Source organism: Acanthaster planci, linkage group LG04, assembly GCF_054643075.1.
Source record: "Acanthaster planci isolate LZ-2023a linkage group LG04, COTS_SCS, whole genome shotgun sequence".
NCBI classification, from domain to species: domain Eukaryota; kingdom Metazoa; phylum Echinodermata; class Asteroidea; order Valvatida; family Acanthasteridae; genus Acanthaster; species Acanthaster planci.
In genome coordinates this window covers 16108808-16127576 of record NC_141780.1, presented here as the reverse complement: position 1 = coordinate 16127576, position 18769 = coordinate 16108808, and the positions used below count along the sequence as shown (strand labels likewise).

General features: G+C 40.5%; 2 protein-coding genes across 3 annotated transcripts in view; one reads left to right on the top strand and one right to left on the bottom strand.

Annotated features, from left to right (window-relative positions):
- The window catches only part of fbxl13 (F-box and leucine rich repeat protein 13), a 63208-nt gene extending 51510 nt beyond the window's left edge, over positions 1-11698 (bottom strand). The window contains exons 1-3 of one of the 2 annotated variants that reach the window (XM_087135364.1): positions 11620-11698; positions 11189-11261; positions 3700-3794 (exon numbers count right to left, since the gene is read on the bottom strand). The gene's annotated coding sequence lies outside the window, so the exon portion shown is untranslated. Of the gene's footprint in view, positions 1-3699; positions 3795-11188; positions 11412-11619 lie in introns of those variants that run through there. The other variant, XM_087135365.1, reaches the window with a different exon arrangement.
- On the top strand, positions 761-17891 carry LOC110974106 (low-density lipoprotein receptor-related protein 5-like protein). The gene is made up of 11 exons (XM_022225475.2): positions 761-828; positions 3712-3815; positions 5131-5370; positions 5837-5999; positions 6982-7103; positions 9251-9508; positions 12088-12203; positions 12535-12642; positions 13260-13367; positions 15262-15352; positions 15584-17891. Exons 2-7 carry the CDS (start codon positions 3731-3733, stop codon positions 12147-12149), a joined length of 930 nt encoding a protein of 309 aa, XP_022081167.2. The 5' UTR covers positions 761-828; positions 3712-3730; the 3' UTR covers positions 12150-12203; positions 12535-12642; positions 13260-13367; positions 15262-15352; positions 15584-17891.
- The last annotated feature ends 878 nt before the right edge of the window (positions 17892-18769 follow it).

The window sequence follows — 18769 nt, the reverse complement described above, 5'->3', positions numbered from 1 at the left end:
ACACTTAGTTGATGGAATTCATCTAGATAACGAAGGGATAGAAAAATGTTGCCGAGGTGTGAAGGAAGCAGTCCTTGGACATTTAAATTGATTAACCCAGTATTGTTCAAGGCTTTGTTGACCTTAAATGGGTCCTTGAAGTTATGTGGTGTCAAGAGATCTCCCCTCTAGTCTTTTATTTTGACTCGAAAAGTGTTCTTGTGTGTATGTATATTAATCCAGTAGTTGGTGTTGTTACCATCGTCCACGAGTGTATTTGTTGCAGGACGTTTTCTGTCTTGCTATGATTAATGCACAAATGATGCTTCACAGTGGTTCACAGAGTATTGTAAATTGTCTTACGCCGCTTCGTGCAGGAGGATGTATCTAGCGTGAAACTGGGACGAAAGGACCCTATTCAGCTGTAACCTGATTAACAATTTGCATAGTCTTTTAGATGGCTTGTTGTTTATCTTTGCTTAAAACACTAATCTGCTGAGAGCTGTTGCTCTGTGTTCAAAAGGAACATTTTCTAGTTTCATTGTTATTTAGAGTTGTCCACTTGTTGAAGTGTCGGAATAAGAGTGATAACACTGCTGCTTGTCCCAGACATGACCTGTGAGCACATTTGGAATTATGTGATCCTCGATGCAACCCTGGTCAGTAATATGTTGACTGATATGGGGATACAACTAACATCCACACGGGGCGTGTGGATTTAAAGCAGGGAAGCTGTGGGGATCCTCATTTTGCGTTTTAATTACTCTCGGTGTTGAGACTGAGAGGGCGCTCTTTCAAACTTGCCTCTTCTCGATCCTTTCCACCGGGAGTGCTGCCCGAAGCGTTTCGGTAATTTACTCTTTCTTTTACTCTTTTCAGATATGATTACTGATACAAGCGGTAAATTATCACCGTTTTGAATGATTAGAGAATCGGCTGGGATTGAAGATTACCATTAATTTGAATAGGTTGGTCGGGTTTTGGATCGAACTTTTCCGTTTCATTCACAATGCTTCTTTGGGTTCCTGTGAGCGAGAACTTTCTACGTAGCTTATGTGTGTGCATTACGTACATGTGAAAGACATTATTGTGTGTACTTGCGGGCTTATGGAAAGTTCCAGTGACCTTTGGGTCGCGTCCATGTGCGTGCTTGGTGAACGCTGATTTTGGTAGTGCACGCTACTTTTCAGTAATTTTATTATCATTTGCAAAGCATGGTTGTAGATTTTATATTGAAATATCGTATGTTTTTCCAAGTTTATGTTATTGTGTATACTGGGTTACCATTTAGTCAGCCCAGTGCAGTGGGCCCCACCGCACTTACCTATAACTGCAACCCCGTGAGTGTTGGGCGAGTTGAGGTACTAATTATTCAAATACTAATGTACTCCATAAAATATTAAATACACATGTAATTTTATGCTTTGTAAATTCTCTCTATTCATTTAATGTCAATGTCATGAATTGTTTTTCAGTGGTATATTTTAATAGGGAACACGAAAAGAAATAAATCAAGATCAGGAGGTCTGTTTCGTTCCTTATTTATTTCCCGGAATTCTCTTACCGGAGGACACAGGTCCTCCACCCTGAAAGGGACTATACAGCTCCTTCCTCAAGGGATGCTGCTACCTGGCATTGCCCACAAGCTTCTAAGCTTACACTTAGCAATGAATTTTAAACTGCGAATTATAGGTCGGACTTTCATGGTTAAAGAATAGCCAATGACTCAGTAATGCACAGTATGCGTTGTATAATCTGTCGTGTTCCCAAATGTTATTTTATCGAAAACTGATTTAGAGTACATCCACAGGAAATCCCTTATATACAGTGTATTATGTCAAGATAAAAAAGAAAAAGAAAAAACACAACAGAACAAAAAACACCCCCACCCCCCAAAAAACCCCGAAAAACAATTTCTAAGAGAAAGTTTTTTTTTTACTTTTGCTCGGCTGGTGCTGGTGTTTTAACGACTCACTAAATTTGGTGACCCAAGTCGAGTAGAGACATTTTAACATTGTGACTCGAGTCGAGAAACTAGGTCAAGAAGTTAAGCTGAGTGGAGTCACTTTGTGTAGTCGAGTCAAATACTCAGCTCGAGTCAATATGAGTCACAAATTGTAATAAAACACTATATGTAAGTCATATTTTTGGTACTGTTATTTTCATTTAGACATACTAAAAATGAATTAGGGTGACAGGTATCTAGCAACCTAAAATTTTGCTTACATTTTTTGAGACTCGATTCTTACAAGCTTGTACTAGATTCGGGTATCCCTAAGAGAGTCGAGTCGAGTCGCCAAAAAATGTGACTCGAGTTGGACTCGAGTGGAGTCGAGTCATTGACTCGAGTCACTACAACTCTGGCTACTGCGGAGATTTCCTTCTGTCATTTTTTTTTAATTCCAACCGGGCACAGAGTTTGTAAAGGCAGTGATGACTTTCGTGAAAACCATGATTTAATCGTTTTTGACCGGTCATAACAAATAGTTGTCATAACGCAGACCCTACACCATTGAACGTCCTACATGGATGTGTGTTCATTGCACACTTAATCATGACAGTCTCAGCACAGTCACTGATTCCTGTTTGTCAGGAGCACGTAGAGTTTTTGAATTTTCTCAGCGCGGGGGCGTGTGCCCAAAATGTCGCAGAAATCACATGATCTGATTGTTCTACCAACTGCCTCGCATGACCTGATCGAACTCCCGTGACTTTTCCTAAACTTTTCCCCACCTAACTATTGAGAGGGGTGTCTATCTTGGTATCGCCCTGGCAGTGACTGAAACGGGGGGGGGTGTTCCATATCCGTTCCCATATGCTTGTGCACAAAATATTGCTATATTATGATAATGCACTCAATACCTACTCCCCTCTAAAAAACTCCTTCCCCCTTTGGAAAATGCATCCGGCCAATGTCTGGGATGCTTGCCAATGTGTCCGGAAGCTTGTGGTAGGCGCCAGCGCCATAAACAGATAGTGTGTTGACCTGGAGTCCTGGATGATAAGATTGTAGCTTAGTAGTAGCTGTAGTGCTATAAAGGCCCTGAATGAGGTTATCACGGTGATTCAAGCATGTACAGCGGGAATTTCCCGTGTATTTTTGGTATCGCCGATGTATTTCCGTATTGTATAATTCTGCGCCCCCCACTGCAGACCACGCCCCCAAAAGGACACTTCCGCCACAAACATACTGAGAAGTCTTCCTAGGAAGGTTTCCATCTGATTTATACTGAAGAACACTAAAAAAGACATTGAATAGGGATCGCTTTATCCACAAATAAATCTGAAACAATTTGGGCAGAAGGTGCTGCATTGGCCGTTGCAATGGACACGGTCCGTCGCAGTTGTCTCAGGTAGCAAACGGTTTGCCTAATAAAAGGCCCACATAGACTTTTAATTTGCCTAGCAGTCCTATAACAGCTTCTGTTGCAACTGCACATAAAACCTGCATACACTTTACGCTTTTAATCACATCATAGAAGAAGGGTACTTGACATTCATTCCTACACAAAGATTGTAAGAAATATTAGGCAAGGCACAAGATATATTGCAGTAACTTCAACGGTTAGAAAATATATTAAAACATTAAAAAGACCAAAAGATATGGCGAAAAAGTGTTTGCATTTAGGAAAAAGGTATCAGTATTCAAGGGCCATGTGAAACTCGTTTCGTGACCAAAGTTTCTTGCATTTCTTTTACGGGGCTACCTTAAGGTTTTACCTCTTTTTACAGGGTACATGGGCTCATCATCATGAAGACCTTTCTTCGTCACGGTCACATCCTTCGAATCCTCCTGACAATCACTGCGATGGTCTCTATCAAACAAGCAGATGCAGGTTTGTTCACATTTCATGAAGTTTATACTGTAAACACAGTAATTATGTATTTAGACAGTGCATGGTCGAAGAAGAAATAAAAAGAACAAAAAAAGAACAGCGCATTATTAAAGACAAAAATAATTTTCTCAGTTGGCTAGCAATACAAAGCTGTGTAAATAGTGGCATCGAGATTTCAATAAAATGTACAATGATGTTTTTAAAAGCTTCTGCACGAAAAAAAATTCAAAATTTGCCCCTCGATATGGTTCGCGGGTCCGTCTTGGTAGAACGAATCCTGAAGGCGACGATCTGTGAAATACTACACACTCATGCAGAACCTTAATGTATTTATGTTATTTAACCTTCTCCTTTTTGAGATCTGTCGTAATACTTTTGGGTTGTTTGGAAGTCCAAAAATTCTTCACAATCCTCCTTAATTTTTTACTCACCATGAAAACGTGGGATGGGGGACGATTTGGCAGACCATCCCCTGGTGACTTAATGGGGGGATACATGTATGCACCTCAATATCTCAAGATTTTACGCCCGTGGGCTGAGTGAGGTGACCCAGACAAGTAATTGATGATGGCGTTTGAGGCTGACTGTTTGGGGTCGCGCCATGGAGAGGGAGAGCATATTTCCTTTAATAATAATAACATTTCTTTTTTAAGCCCGTTACATTGAAATGAAACAGATCTGAACAAGCTATAAATTAATGAAAATTATTTAAGACTAAACCTAGCCATTGGAAAATTAAAATTACTTAAAATTGTGCAGTGAATAGCTAAAAGTTTTTATCAAACAATGTATGCTTGGATTTACAATACATTTCATAAAAAGGTTCACAAACTGCAAATAGTATAAAAAATTAGACATACAAATTCATTCTTAAAATTGTGAGCGCTTACCAGTATAAAATAATGGGAAGCAAGGGGAGGTATCAAGCAAACAAGTACAATTATGAGTAGGCTACTCATGAGCGGGCTGTTCAGAGAGGGGGAGGGGTTTATTTCAGAGCCGAAGTGCGGCACCTGAAAAAGCCTGCTTCCCGTAGGACTCCTGCCTGTAACTGGCCTCATCTAGCCCTGTTTCTATTGACAATCCAGTTTCTTTGGCAACGAGGGATAGCAAAGGTGCCTGATCGTGAAGTGTCTTGTAGCCTTAACCATGGCTAAACATCTTGAATTCGATTCGCTGTGCGACAGGGAGCCAGTGAAAAGAATAAAGAGCAGAGTTAAATTTGAAGGCTTACGAGGCCGACATGCCAAGCTTAATTAGGTGATAAGGTGCCTGAATAAAGAGGCAATTTCTTGGCTTCATTTGTTGCTTTCAGGTGACTTTATGCTTGTGGTGTCCTCCCAGAATAACACCATTTACGCGGGAAGCATGGCGAAGCAACTTGCTGATTTGTACAGCCTGCCCCTCAAAGGGGTCGTAGGACCTGAGGCAGTTGACTACGATGCCACGGAGAAAATGGTGTACTGGACTCAGTATGACGGGACAGTCGGCAAACTCTCCAGGGCACATCTCAATGGAAGCAACCAAATGACAGTCCTTGATGATCGCATCCGACGTAAGAAGTTATTTAGTCGTCGGAACGTGCATCCACCAGGCGGCCATTCAATGGTGGATACAGTTTTCATCTATAAGTCGTCCAATGTGCACAAAATCCAAACCGAATCGAGAATGTTGTCGGGAATCTAGTTTCTAGTTCTTTTTCCTTCTTTATCCATACAACAGGCTTGAGCAGAGATTCCTTGTCAACGTTGTGTTTCATCTGTGAAAAATGCCTCATTTATTATTATTGAACATTGGTAGTTGGTTTTTCTTTCACCTAGAAATTTATCAGCTAATGCCTTCTTCGTCATATTTGATAAAAGAAACTCGGTTTTTGGTAGCCCTATGTTTAGTGAATACTGCCTAAAACCTGTAGTCATAGAAACCTTCAGTCATGGTAAGAAAATAAAAAAAGGAAACTTCCTTTGATGATCTTCTTAATTGCAGTACTAGCTGCAGTTTCCTCCCAACCTCATGTATAGATGCATTTGGATTGGCTCTGGATGTGGAAGCAGGGCTGGTATATTGGACTGATGAATCTCTTGGACAAGTCGGACGAGTCCGTATGGATGGCACCGGGACAAAAGAGACGATTATCGAAAACCTTGACAGGCCTCGGGGCATCGCCATTGATCACAGTCGAGGGTGAGTAAATACCCACCGATGTGGCTGTGGTCGTATCACTCCCGCGCACTTTAGGCCTAAGGCAGTGTGTAGTGTTTGAAACATCTTAGAAACGGGACTGTCAAATTATCGTCAAATAGAGTCAGACAATCTGTGAATTCTTTCCACCCGAAATGCCGTCATTTTCGAGAAAAGAGAAATTTTATATTTTTCTCAAACGATCGTTCGTATACGGACGATCTTAAGAAAATACAATTTGTTCGAATGCTGTAATCGTTAACAAGTAACAACAGAAATGCACGTGATGCGTGTAGCTGTTGGTGGAATCTATATACACTGAAAAATTGCTTGAGTTAAATTTAACCCAAGCGAGGGTAACTGCGACTACCCAATAGTTTAGGTTCTTTCAACCCATTTTGGGTGATTGAATTTAATTTCTTGGTTGTTTTAACCAAACAACGTAAACGGTTAATATCCACTCATTGTGTGAGTGAAAACTGAAACAGAAAGTAGTTTATTAAATGATGACATCTGAGCATGTATAATATTATAAGCTTTCGAAACTCCTATCTATCAGTTTTAATGAGGAATGTACTCAACTTCAGCGATATTTCCCGATTAAGTCCACTTCGAAGATCAGCCGACAGCCCACATTTTTCACGTTTTGCCTCCGTTCACACAAATATCCCGGAAAAAACATTTTAAATAACTTAAAATTGACGAAGATTGTTCTTTTAAAAAAGAAATTCCGAGGTAAAATTGTCAAGGAATTTACTTGTCTCTTAACTTGCTGCTTGAACGAAACTCCAAGGCTGAGAGGACTGGGAGCAAGTATATATAGTCATGTGACTGAGCGTTAGCTTGGCAACACGAGTTGGTAGTAGTGTACACTCTTCTGACTGTATTAGCAATGGAAGAGCACTTTACAAACTGAAGATGAGATAAGATCTAACACATTCCAAGACAGTGCACACATCGTCGAAATTACTTATTTTTCTCCCAGATACATTTACTGGACGGACGTGGGGAACAATCCTCGAATCGAGAGAGCAAACCTAGACGGAATAAACAGAACTACCTTGATTGACGACAATCTTGTGTGGCCCAAGGCTGTAATCATTGAAGGTAAATGTTTCATACCAATTAAGTTTACAAAAAAATATACATGCAGTCAGCGATAACACCCTTGCTTTTCGCGATTGCCGATATACTGAAAACCCTTTCTTGTTAAAGACTACCATCTTGGACAAATCTCGTTAGAACTTGCCTCCCCCTCATCACCCCAATATTGTTTCTCATTGGGTAAGCTGAGCCGAGTCTTGGTCCACTAAATGACCGCTACATTGAATGGGGGAGAGGGCGATCTTTTCACTGCGCTTCCCACAAGGTGTTCCAAATATTTTGTCCAGGATTGTCTGAGTTTGCCGCGTTGCTGTTTTGAGTGCTGCCGCAGCGATATTTATTAAATTATTATCATTATTAATTAAAAGGTTTATTAAAATCGTTTCATCGCAGCCAGAGGCAGAATTGCGAATTCGATTTACATGAAATATAAAATCACATAAGTTACAAATCGTGTTTAAAAATGTCAAATAATATACACACCAAAATAAAGTCAATCTGTACACATCAAAAAATTAAGCGCAGAAAAAACAAAACCAGAAACCCTTATTCAGTAGCCTACATGTACAAAAACAAATACAAAACACACAATTTACATGAATTTGACACACTGAAAAACCAACCACCCCAGCGATCTATAAACCAACTGACCGACAAACAAACCAACCAACCAACCAACCAACCAACCAACCAACCAACCAACCAACCAACCAACCAACCAACCAACCAACCAACCAACCAACCAACCAACACACCAGAACAATCTGATACCCCGACCCGCCAAAAAAGACGAATGTTGTGGCTGATAATCTAATATGAACAAAAACTATTTCTTATTCAGAATCGAAGTTAAAAGGGATTGAACTACACTTGTAACGGTTGGTCCTGCATCTGATGAAGTTAATTTGTTGGTATTTCTAAAGCTATTATTCCTAAAAGGGGGCAGCCACTCTCTATGAGTCTTCGACTCGAGGAGTGATTTTCCTAAGTTCAAGGAAAGTGATTCAAGTCTAACAAAACAGGAATGTTGTACAATTGACAAATAACACTATAAGAATGTACTTCGCAACAGCTAGCAGAACAGATTATTTGTATGGAGCAGGAGCCATATGCAGCAAGGTATGAGACGGAGAGAACTCCCCTTCTTTGTGTTGGTCATTGTCTCGCAGGAATCTGGGGAATTCCTTTCAGACATCTTGGGGGACGTGTTAAGTAATAATAGTCTGGAATGTGTATAGGGATTGGACATGTTGGGGGGGGTACCCCTCGGTCTCATTTCTTGCTGGGTGTAGCAGGAGCTCGACCACTTGGTGCCGTCGATGCTCCATACTGTAACTGTTTTTCTTAGCAACTTTGGGCGTGCCATACTGCAGTTTCAAAAGTTCACGATGTATAACATTAACGGGCCGCCGTCAATCTGACTGTGTACGTGTAGCGACTGCCTGCATATAGCCGCAGATAGCTCCACATTCCTGCAAGATTATCTATCCTTGCTCTGTGCTCCGATGGTGATTGTAAGCCAAGAAGAATAGGCCTACTCCAATTTCTGCAGTTCTTTACCACCCATTGGTTGCACAGTGGTAAGCGTGTGTTACCTTGGTTCATGTATACATATGCAGCAAGGTATGAGACGGAGAGAAACCCCCCCCCCCTGCTTTGTGTTGGTCATTGTCTCGCAGGAATCTAGGGAACTCATTTCAGAAATCTTGGGGGGATGTGTTAAGTAACAATAGTCTGGAATGTGTATAGGGATTGGACATGTTGGGGGGGTTACCCCTCGGTCTCATTTCTTGCTGGGTATACATGTATAACACATGTGGGACCTTCATGTACTTGTAGCCTCACTGTTATGTACTGTATACTATGTGCATCTAGAAGGTTTTATAAACGCAATGTACTTTACGTTAGCCACATGATAGACGATCCAATGTCTATTGTATCGCAGATTAACTCACCTCTTCATCATTACTTACTAATGTTATGTATGTGGGCACAGATTATTGATGACAAGCAGCTTGGATGGAATTAGTAATGATTTGTTTCCGAGTCGGCCAATCTTACGGGTTTGCGATTGGGACCATTCACATGTATATTGTATCTTCTAAATCTTGTATCGTGTAAATCGCCCGTAATACATCTCCCTCTTGCAGGTTCTAACCTGTTCTGGTGTGACGGATACCTAGACAAAATCGAGCGGACCGATCTCAGCGGCAGCAACCGCAGCATTCTGATAAACCTCGCCCGATATAAACCCGTTCATCCCCACGATCTGGCGATATACAAGGACTACTTATACTGGAGTGATCAAGTTAAAGAAGGTGTGGTGCGTGTCCACTTGAATGGAAGAGGGGAGCAACGTTTTGGCCAGCAGCTCATCAAAGGGATACGGCGAATTCACATACAACTAGGTTTGTATTAACAAAAGTTCTTGAATCCATGACCGTATAATGTTAGTGTTTGCCACGAGAGGGTATCCATGCATGTTCCGTTATGGATACCCGTTTGTCACTTTCTATTCCTGTATGTTTTAACAAGAATCTTCGCGCGTAAATATGCGCAACTTTTACGCATACGGGCCAAGACGTGCACGGAAACGAGACGTACACTGAACAGCCACCTTAATTTGGTCACGGAAGACCTATGAGATGTGTGTGTATGCCTTATACTTAAGTTGACTTGGTCGGGCAGGCAAAGAAAATTACAAGTCGGTGCTGCAATGCTCTTCGTGTTATTACTGAATCCCCTCAGTATCGGGTATGGCTAGCTGCTCACCCTTCCATGTCCCCGGATCACACGTTCTTTTCTGATACTGTTGATCATATATCGTCCCAAAAGCTTTGAAGACTGAGCCAAATGACTCGCATGGATTTGCAGCAAATCAAAAATGAATTTTCTCGGAGAGAATTTGTCTGATTTATCTGAAGGTCACCCTTCCTTCCTAAAATCGAAAATTGTGTGAGAACCCGACATCAGAGGTTAATGCCATATCAGCTAAAAAGGGGTGTGCTCTTCATGGCGGTAATCTGAAATTAGAAAGAAATGTTTTTGTCATAGTTTCTTTTGTAAAGATGTATTTTCCCCAAGTTGTTTTCACTTTTCAAGGTAGACAATCGGGAAGAAAAGTCCTTGCACCTTAAGCCTATGTATTTAATGCTTAAGTCTTTACAGTGAGCATAAGATTTGTCATGTATTTCACAATACATCACATAAAACGGTGATTGTTGGAAAAAATCTCTAATCGCGAACGAAAGTTACACTCTTCGAAAGTGTGTATACTTCATGGCACTACTTGATTTTCCTAAATATGAAAGAATCTGATTTATTAAAAATACTTTGCTGGAAATAAAAGGAGCCGTGTAGCTCCATTTATACGGAAAAAAGGTTCTTTGCTTTGGAGGAGCCTCAGCGGCACAGGGGACGTACGGGGTGCTGCTGAACTGTATTAATCACAGCGATGTATTTTATCGTTCAATTATGGCTTGTATTATAAATAGAGCTGCGTTATATCTCGGTACACCGTGGGTATTATTAAACTTCTTACGCACTGTGGAACTGCAAGGGGTAAATATTTCACCTTAACGGGAAATGATACATAGGACCCGCGGCCCGGGCGCAGCTCTTGAGCCGTTTTTAAGGGGGGGGGGGTCAGTCCCCTCTCACGGGACCTCACGGTTTCATATTCGCTTCATTTTTTGCATGTGGGGGATACGCAAAAGTTAGGGGGTAAAAGCTCTCCTCTTAACCCCTGTGCCTGCCCTGGGACCTAAAGTAAAGTTAGTTATGTCTGGATTCTTGTTGTGACGGGGTCGTGGCTTGGAGTCCATCACTCCCTAAAAGTGATCGGATGCTGACAAAACTTGGATCGTCTACTCCAGAGGATGATTTTATTATCAGAGAGCCTATGCAAAAACAAAACCCTGTAGAAGGAGACCCTGAAATTACAATAGTAATTACTCATCTCTATACACTGGGCTCTTAAATAAAAGGCTGATTAAATTTATGTAAATAAGTGAAAATAATGTTTTACAGAAGTGAATAATTGGAATATTGCAATCAGCAGAGACATAAGAGAATAACTTTAATCTTACCCCGATGCAGATAAGAATATAATGTCTTACAAATGAGTGCTCCCCTCTTCTATGTGAGTCCTCCCAGAATCGGCTACAATATGAACAAACAAGCCACATACTGCATATCACTATACACACATAAGGATGGTGCATTGATCCTCATAACACGCAAGGTGCTGTACGTGACAAACTTGAGTGCATGGAGCTTGTAGTTAAATATACGTTTACGACGACAATGCCATACAATGCCAACATAATGCGTATGTGTACATGTTCGTACTATACAAGTACATGCAATAACAGAAAAGTTGCGTACAGTTCGGAAGGTCACGTAAAAGTTGCGCACTAAGCACTCTAGAATTACTTAAAATCAACGATAAAAACCCAAAGCGGCATTCACTATGACCATTAAGGAATCGATTCATATATATATCTTTAGTTGGGCTTACCAGAATAAGTGTCAAAATGGAATATAAATTCGGACAGCCGACAGTCCAGCCAGTGGTTCATGCGTACAAGCAAGAGACCGCGGACCGCGGTGGGCAAGCAGGAGCGAACCCATGCGCTCGCTGTTCCATCCTTCATTGCAACCCCCCATGATTCGTAATTACCAACAAAATAATATTTGTAATATTATGATAGATTATTATAAGAAACAGGGGTTGATATAAATGACAATTGTACCAATTATATCCCATGAGGCTTGGCACTTATACAAGGAGTATTTAGGTCTGTTTGTGAACGGAAAATTACAACTTAAAGGTGGAGGTAGGTACATGACTGGATGGATCATGAATAACAAATCAGGCCCACATTAATAATCTATAACCCATACATTCGTTAGATATACGCACATTAAAAAGTACACATCCCTACATTGTCTTTCAGGATAACTCGACCGTCTTTATTTCCCGCAGAGCCCGACTTCTGTGAAAAAACTCTCCTTGTCTCAGTGGAGGGACCTGCGAGGATGTTGTAAACGGGTTTGTGTGTCACTGTGCCCCTGGTTTCTATGGAGTGACATGCTCTGAAAGTAAGATTTTACATGTAAACACCGTGTCGCTGTAGCTGGCAGGTGCAATTAAGCGTGCAACCGACAGTACGCCTTAGTCATGTAGAGCTATACAGTACAAAAGACTATGCCCATGCAGAAATTTGTATTCACGATTGAACTTGCCTCTGATTTTACTCAATTTTGTGGGAGCCATTATTATGTCGAGATGTCAGGAGAAGATTCAAAACAACACTACAGGAACTCAAGACTAGAGCTGCGCCTGATGTTGAAAGTTGATTTGGGATGAGACATCAAAATAATTACAGAGTCGTAGGAAGATTCCGAAACACGATTTATTCTATTAAACCAGATCCTTGCAGTAGTTCACCGTGTCTTAATGGCGGAACCTGCTCCATTTCGTCGGACGCATTCGCCTGTCAATGTCCGGCACCGTTCGAAGGACAAACGTGTGCGCTAGGTAAAAATTAAATAATTTATTACAATAACTACACTGAATGTACCTGGCTTTGGCAAATGTGAATTTCAGTATAGCCATCAGATGTTCTGTTATCTTGTGCAATTGAATATTTGTAAGTTTGGTTCCTATATCTCTTGTTTTACCGGGGCAGATCTTTCGGACTGCACCAATTCTGTTAAAAATGACAGAGTGTTTACTTAATTATTAACCGACAATATTTTGCAGTAATTTCCATTCTGCATAAATTTTCTTCAGTCAATAATCTATTGTTAGTTATTTGTAAAATGAATTAAATTCCTTGACATATTTACCTCTGTCTTCTTCATTTTTCGAATACCTTCGGGGAGGAAAGTAAGTCTACTGCGGGAGATCTTTAAATATGGGCAATTCACAATAGTGCGCCTCCAAGAGTTTGCAACGCGTTGGCCAATCACATTGCCAGAAATCTGTTGACTCAGTGCGCTTTTGAAAATGGTCGACAGATTTCGCGAGTTGTGATTGGCCAAAGTGTTGCAAACTCTTGAAGGAGCACTATTGTGAATCGCCGGTATTGTCAAGCTTGAGAACACAAATTTTTGTTCCCACTAAAACTTGGAATCCTTTGTAATTTATACCAGATCCTTGCAGTAATTCACCGTGTGTAAACGGCGGAACCTGCTCCATTTCGTCGGACGGATTCACCTGTAAATGTCTGGCAACGTTCAAAGGACAAACGTGTGCGCAAGGTAGAAATTTAAATACTTCTATTACTATTTTCTACAGTTTGGGACACGTGCATGTTTTTGTAGTAAGATATTTTGATCACTTGTGTAACTGAATATTTGTAAATTCTGTGCCTTATTGGATTTAGCCGGGCATATTTCTGAAACTGAACCGGCTAAGTTGTAACCGGCCGAGCTCTTGCATTAGTAAGCAAAAAGATATTGCAGTAGTCTTGAGTTGAATTAAAGTTTCCTTTAATTAATATTTCCTTGATAGTTTGCACGCAAACAAACCTCATGATTGGTTAATCCCCGTTTTCTTCATTCACTGTGTCCGGATATGTTGGGAGAAAAATGGCTGTAGAGGTTCTACATGTATTCATGAGAGAAAAACCTGTTCTCTGGATCATTTGCCAGCTTTTTTGCTTCTACCAGATCCTTGCTATACAGTTCACCCTATGGCTAAACGTCTGCCGTTGCGCGGGGTTATTTACTTTCTAGGGTCTGCCTTCGCGTAAGGCTGTAAGTCATGAGGAGGATTAGGATATATCCCCGATTTCTGGGGGGGGGGGTAGGTAAACGATCACCTCCGACATTTTTGGTCTAACCGAAAATATGAATATTAGGCCCCCTATCACCATGTAAATAAAGAGACAAAAGTAGGGAAAGCTACCTAAATAATAAATCAGTTTATGATTTATTATTGGTTTCCTAGAATATGAATGGAAAGAGGACAGGATTTAATTACCGTGCTAATTTTGGTCTCCTTTCCTCAATATTTTCGACGACTTTTCAACAACCTGAATTACTTTCGGCAACTTCAGTCAGTTCGATTTAGGCAGCCAAGCATAGGCCTACCATACACTCATACATCATGTATTAGGGCCATTTGACACAAGGTTCACTGCAGTATGGGAAAATGTGTCACTTTATATAATGCTTGAGGACGATATTAGGGAATTTCACTGCAGTTCTTGATAATAATAATAACATTCGAAAACGTCCAGAACGACGTTTAAGGGCAGTAGAGTACCCCCCCTCGAGGTGGCGCCCTTTTGTCTCTTTTTTTTTCTTGCATTGGACATAAACGATACTCACTTGCCTTGGGTGGCCCCCTTGTCTCTGACTTTCATTTGAGTTTGTGAGTTCGTATACTTTTTGGTTCTCGTTTCTTCTGTGCAAAAATATACATTGTTGGCACCCACGGTATCGTTTTATACAGAGTGTAATGTAACACTATATCTGCAGAACTTCCACTTTTGCGAGGGAGGTGCTGGGTGCGATGATTGTATTATTTTCTTTTATAGTCTATATTCAGTAGTGCTCGTGACGTCGCTTGTCTTTTACATAATTAATGTACTGAATTTCTCAGCCTTTGGCTCGTTAATTCCATCATTATCCGTCTCATCATCGACACATTGGAACGCCATCCACAAGTAGCACCCTAATGGTTACATGGTCCAGCATTTCCTTACCGTCCAAAGTCATCCGTCAACCCCACCCCCAGCACTCAATAACATATATTTACGCCACTGATCCGTACAAAGGACACACCTATGCACATGTAAAATTATAGGAAGTAACCTTTTCTTTTCAAAATCTCACACGGGTTGCAGGTGTCACTTACCGAATGTGGTATCCGGCCTCTGTTAGTTTATTAGATATAGATTATTGGAAGTCAAAGATATGCCATGCACCTAAAGCTGCATAATTTTGTTTAAAATTCGCTCGACACGAGCATGCTACCACCTGTCAAAAAGGTATGTTCTCTATTCACTTTTTACTGGTGTTGGGCTATTTGTTCCCAGGATAAAAATCTACCGAGAAATAAGGTGAGACCAAGGTATATGTGAAGTCTGTGACAAAGCTTTTAAGGGCTTATGCTTAGAAAACCTTTTTGGCACATTTTTTTTTCTAGAAGAGGAATCCACATCGGTTGTGCCAATAGTTGCAGGTGTGGGGGGAGCCGTAGTTGTCTTGTTGATCATTGTGATCGTCGTCCTCAAGAGGTAGGTTTGTTCGAACGGATTCATTGTTACTAATCAAATCAAAGGTTAAGCAAGAAGTATTACATGCCCAAAACTACGTGAATACACGATTGAGCAAACCTGTAGCCATTTTCAAGTGTAACATTTAAAATTAAACACTCGGTGATGGCATATTTTTGGACATTGTTCAGGCGAGCTTAGTTACATAAATAAGATCACTTATTGTGTGATCTTACCTTTTCTCCTCTGCAGAAGGAAGAAGCCGCACACAAGAGGAAGTTATTGAAGATCCGACCTACATGTATGTTTACTCATCCGACCTGCCTCAGGAGTATTCCTGGTGTCCCAGACGAGTCAACAACCAGGGTTTTGTGTCTAACCACTTGGCACAGCGAAGAGCCAGAGCAGAGGCAGATCTCCCCAATCTACCAGACTACACTAAATTGAATAGCTAGAGTGAAAACCCAGTTTGGTATTGCAACTGCGAATGCACACTTTGATGTTCAGTCTTTTCTGTTGGTATGATTCTGCATGCTTTGGTGGACAACTACGACAACGACACGACAGACTGCACAACAGCGACAATTAGTGGTTGGAATACAGAAAGACTTTTTGTACACGATTTACCTTGTCTCTAGTCAAAAACGAATACACCTACACTTCCACATTATGTTAAATCGTTTCAGTTTCTGTTAAAAAAAGCCTTTTAAAGTTGACTTTTAATTTTCAAGTATCGAGTACTGCGTCTTTTTTATAACCAGTACTAAGAAGTGGTAGGAAGAATTTATCCGTCAGTTTCGACTTACACCTAAAGACCACAGAAAGTCATGTCACAAATTAATTTCCAAAACAATGTTTTCTGATCAATTTTTTTGGGGGGGGTTAGGAGAGGTGCATTGAAGTAGTGTAGTGGATTTGATCAAGTCACTCTTTAATGACCTCTTAAAAAGCTAACACTAAATTAATTATTGGGAGCTTTTATGCTTAGTTGAAAAGCGATCATTGGCATGGGCACCGTAGCCCCCTCCCCGGACCTGCCAATATAACTGTTTTGCGAATTAGTGTGAAATGTAGTACTTCAGAACAGTAACCATCAATCATTCTGTGCAAGACTGATGACAGTACTCGTAACACGTTTGCTCCGGTCTCGGAGTAACCCGCCCCCTTCAATAATTCTTCGCCGCACAGGTTTAGCAGTACTGTAGCCGAGTCCACCACGAGTCATCCAGTCTTATCACAAGTCACAAGCTCTTCAAAATGAAGAGTAAGAAAAGCATTTCGTTATCGTCGTTTACCAGTGTTGACCCTTCCAGCAAAGAGAAAGGAAATGTGGCTTGAATTGTGAATGGACTTGTGATGGGCTCGATAAAAGCACAGAGGTCAAGGGCTGAGAATATAAGATGTCACTTTGGCACCGACAGTTGAACTATTAAAATGGAGCACAAATTAGGCCTTGAACATTATTTTGGACACAGTCGCCTTTTGCACGCATGTGCAAACGACGACTGTGTCCAAACGCCTTATAGCCGGCATCTTTCGCAAATGTCTTTCAAAAACAGATGCCGTAGATGTATACTGATAAAACTACGCTTACACCCTTGAAGCCTTTCTAAGATAACGCTGACTCTATGTTGGTCTGTTTAAGGTACCAGGATGGGCCCCAATTACGACTAGTTTCTGCAACTGATGGCTGTCACATGCATTTTATGTCTACCCAAGTAAAGATTTCTGATCCAATATCTGAATATGCGTGTTGCGTGACTTTAGTTGTTAGATGTATTTTAGAAGTAAATTATCTTAAGGTATACATTTATCCAAGTTAAAGTAATTTCTGCATAGGCCTTTGCAGGTTTAAAGGCCCGATGATGCATTTCACTGTAATTCCTGGAAAGCGAAGTGGAGATGCTTATGAACGACTATGAGACTTCATAGCTTACCAATAAATTGAATACGTAGCTTTCACTTAGCTTAATGTTTAGAGCGTCACAGAGTATAACGTGCCAACTTATTGCTGCTTACTCAGTTGCTGTTGTAGAGCATTTTAAAGTATAACATACAGTATACTTGTTCTTAGTAACTCATAAGTGTTGAGAGCATAATCAGATATAACGAGGTCACAGTTGATATAAATGCATCATTACAAGCTTGTCTCCAACTCGTCTGATTTTAACGGTTTACACGTACTTGTTCTGTATATTACGGTATGTATTAACGTGACCTTTTTTGCCTTTCATTGCAATGTAATGTAACAATGTGATGGTGTTATCGGTGCGATTATTAATCCTGATAAAGATTCACTGAGATTGGGGACCATGTTGAAATATGTAAGGAGTAAAGAGTGAGTGTTGAGCTTTAAATTTGTTTGATTGCTTGTTTGGACAAAAATGTGTTCAAGGGGACTGTCAAATACGCAGATTATAGGCAACCCTTCAGATATTTGAGGAGAAAGAGAAAATCGAAGCCAGCTGAGCCGAAAAGGGGTAAACTTCTCTTTCACAAAGTTCCTATAACTATGGAGTATAATGCAATAAAATACTTAGATTAATGCGCTAGTATCAAAGATTTATTGATTAACGGTGTCATTATTGCAAGCGCATACCAATTTCTATTGTACAATTTGTATTGTGGTTCAATCCTGTCATAAAAATGTATCAAGAATGGTCAGTGCATTAATGTGCTGATTTTATTAACATTTAAAAATGCATATAGGCTCTCAACAGTGCATGCCACCAACAAGCACTTCTGGTCGGTATAAATTTCTGAAAAATTTCTGTTTCAATAAAATGCTACTTGCGTTGATACGGTTTTATCAATCACATTGGCCGTTGGCCAGTTATCATTCTGACGTGCCTAACTGTTTCTTTCGGGATTCAAAGATGGACGATCAATAATACATCAGCTATATGCACAATGTGGCCTTGTGAGTAGAGATCATTGCAGTGATTAGGAGATCATTGCAGTGATTAGGAAATCATTGCAGTGATTAGGAAGGGCTTTCGGAATAGTTGTTTACATTAGCTGCTTTTTCATTTTGAAAACGAAATCTGGTACGTTCCTCAGTTTGAAACTTTGCGTCGTATCGTGGCTTTACAGATAATGTATAGAGTCTAAGACGTTACTACCATTTTTCAGCATTCGTGCTCAAACTAGTATATACTTTCAGGTGATAAGTCAATTTGAAGTAAGACTATCCTTTATCAGGTTCCTATCTTCGCTTGGCGATCCGAAGGATATTGGTACTGCGCAGTTGCCGAGATAACAAGTGATGCAACATTACTGCTCTTCTGTCAGCTGTTGAGTTCCTGTCAATTTTCAAGGTTGGGAATTTGCTGAACTGTCAAATCATAGTATGTTCCAAATAAAAAGTAAAAAAGAACCTGCGGCCTGACAATTTCCAGATTGAAGGCATTTTGCGAGGGAAAAGCACTTGCAGGAACA

Coding starts and splice junctions, on each gene's coding strand:
- LOC110974106 (XM_022225475.2), top strand. CDS start 3,731: ATGAAGACCTTTCTTCGTCACGGTCACATCCTTCGAATCCTCCTGACA. Junction 3,816..5,130: donor TATCAAACAAGCAGATGCAG/GTTTGTTCACAT, acceptor TGTTGCTTTCAG/GTGACTTTATGCTTGTGGTG. Junction 9,509..12,087: donor GCGAATTCACATACAACTAG/GTTTGTATTAAC, acceptor TATTTCCCGCAG/AGCCCGACTTCTGTGAAAAA.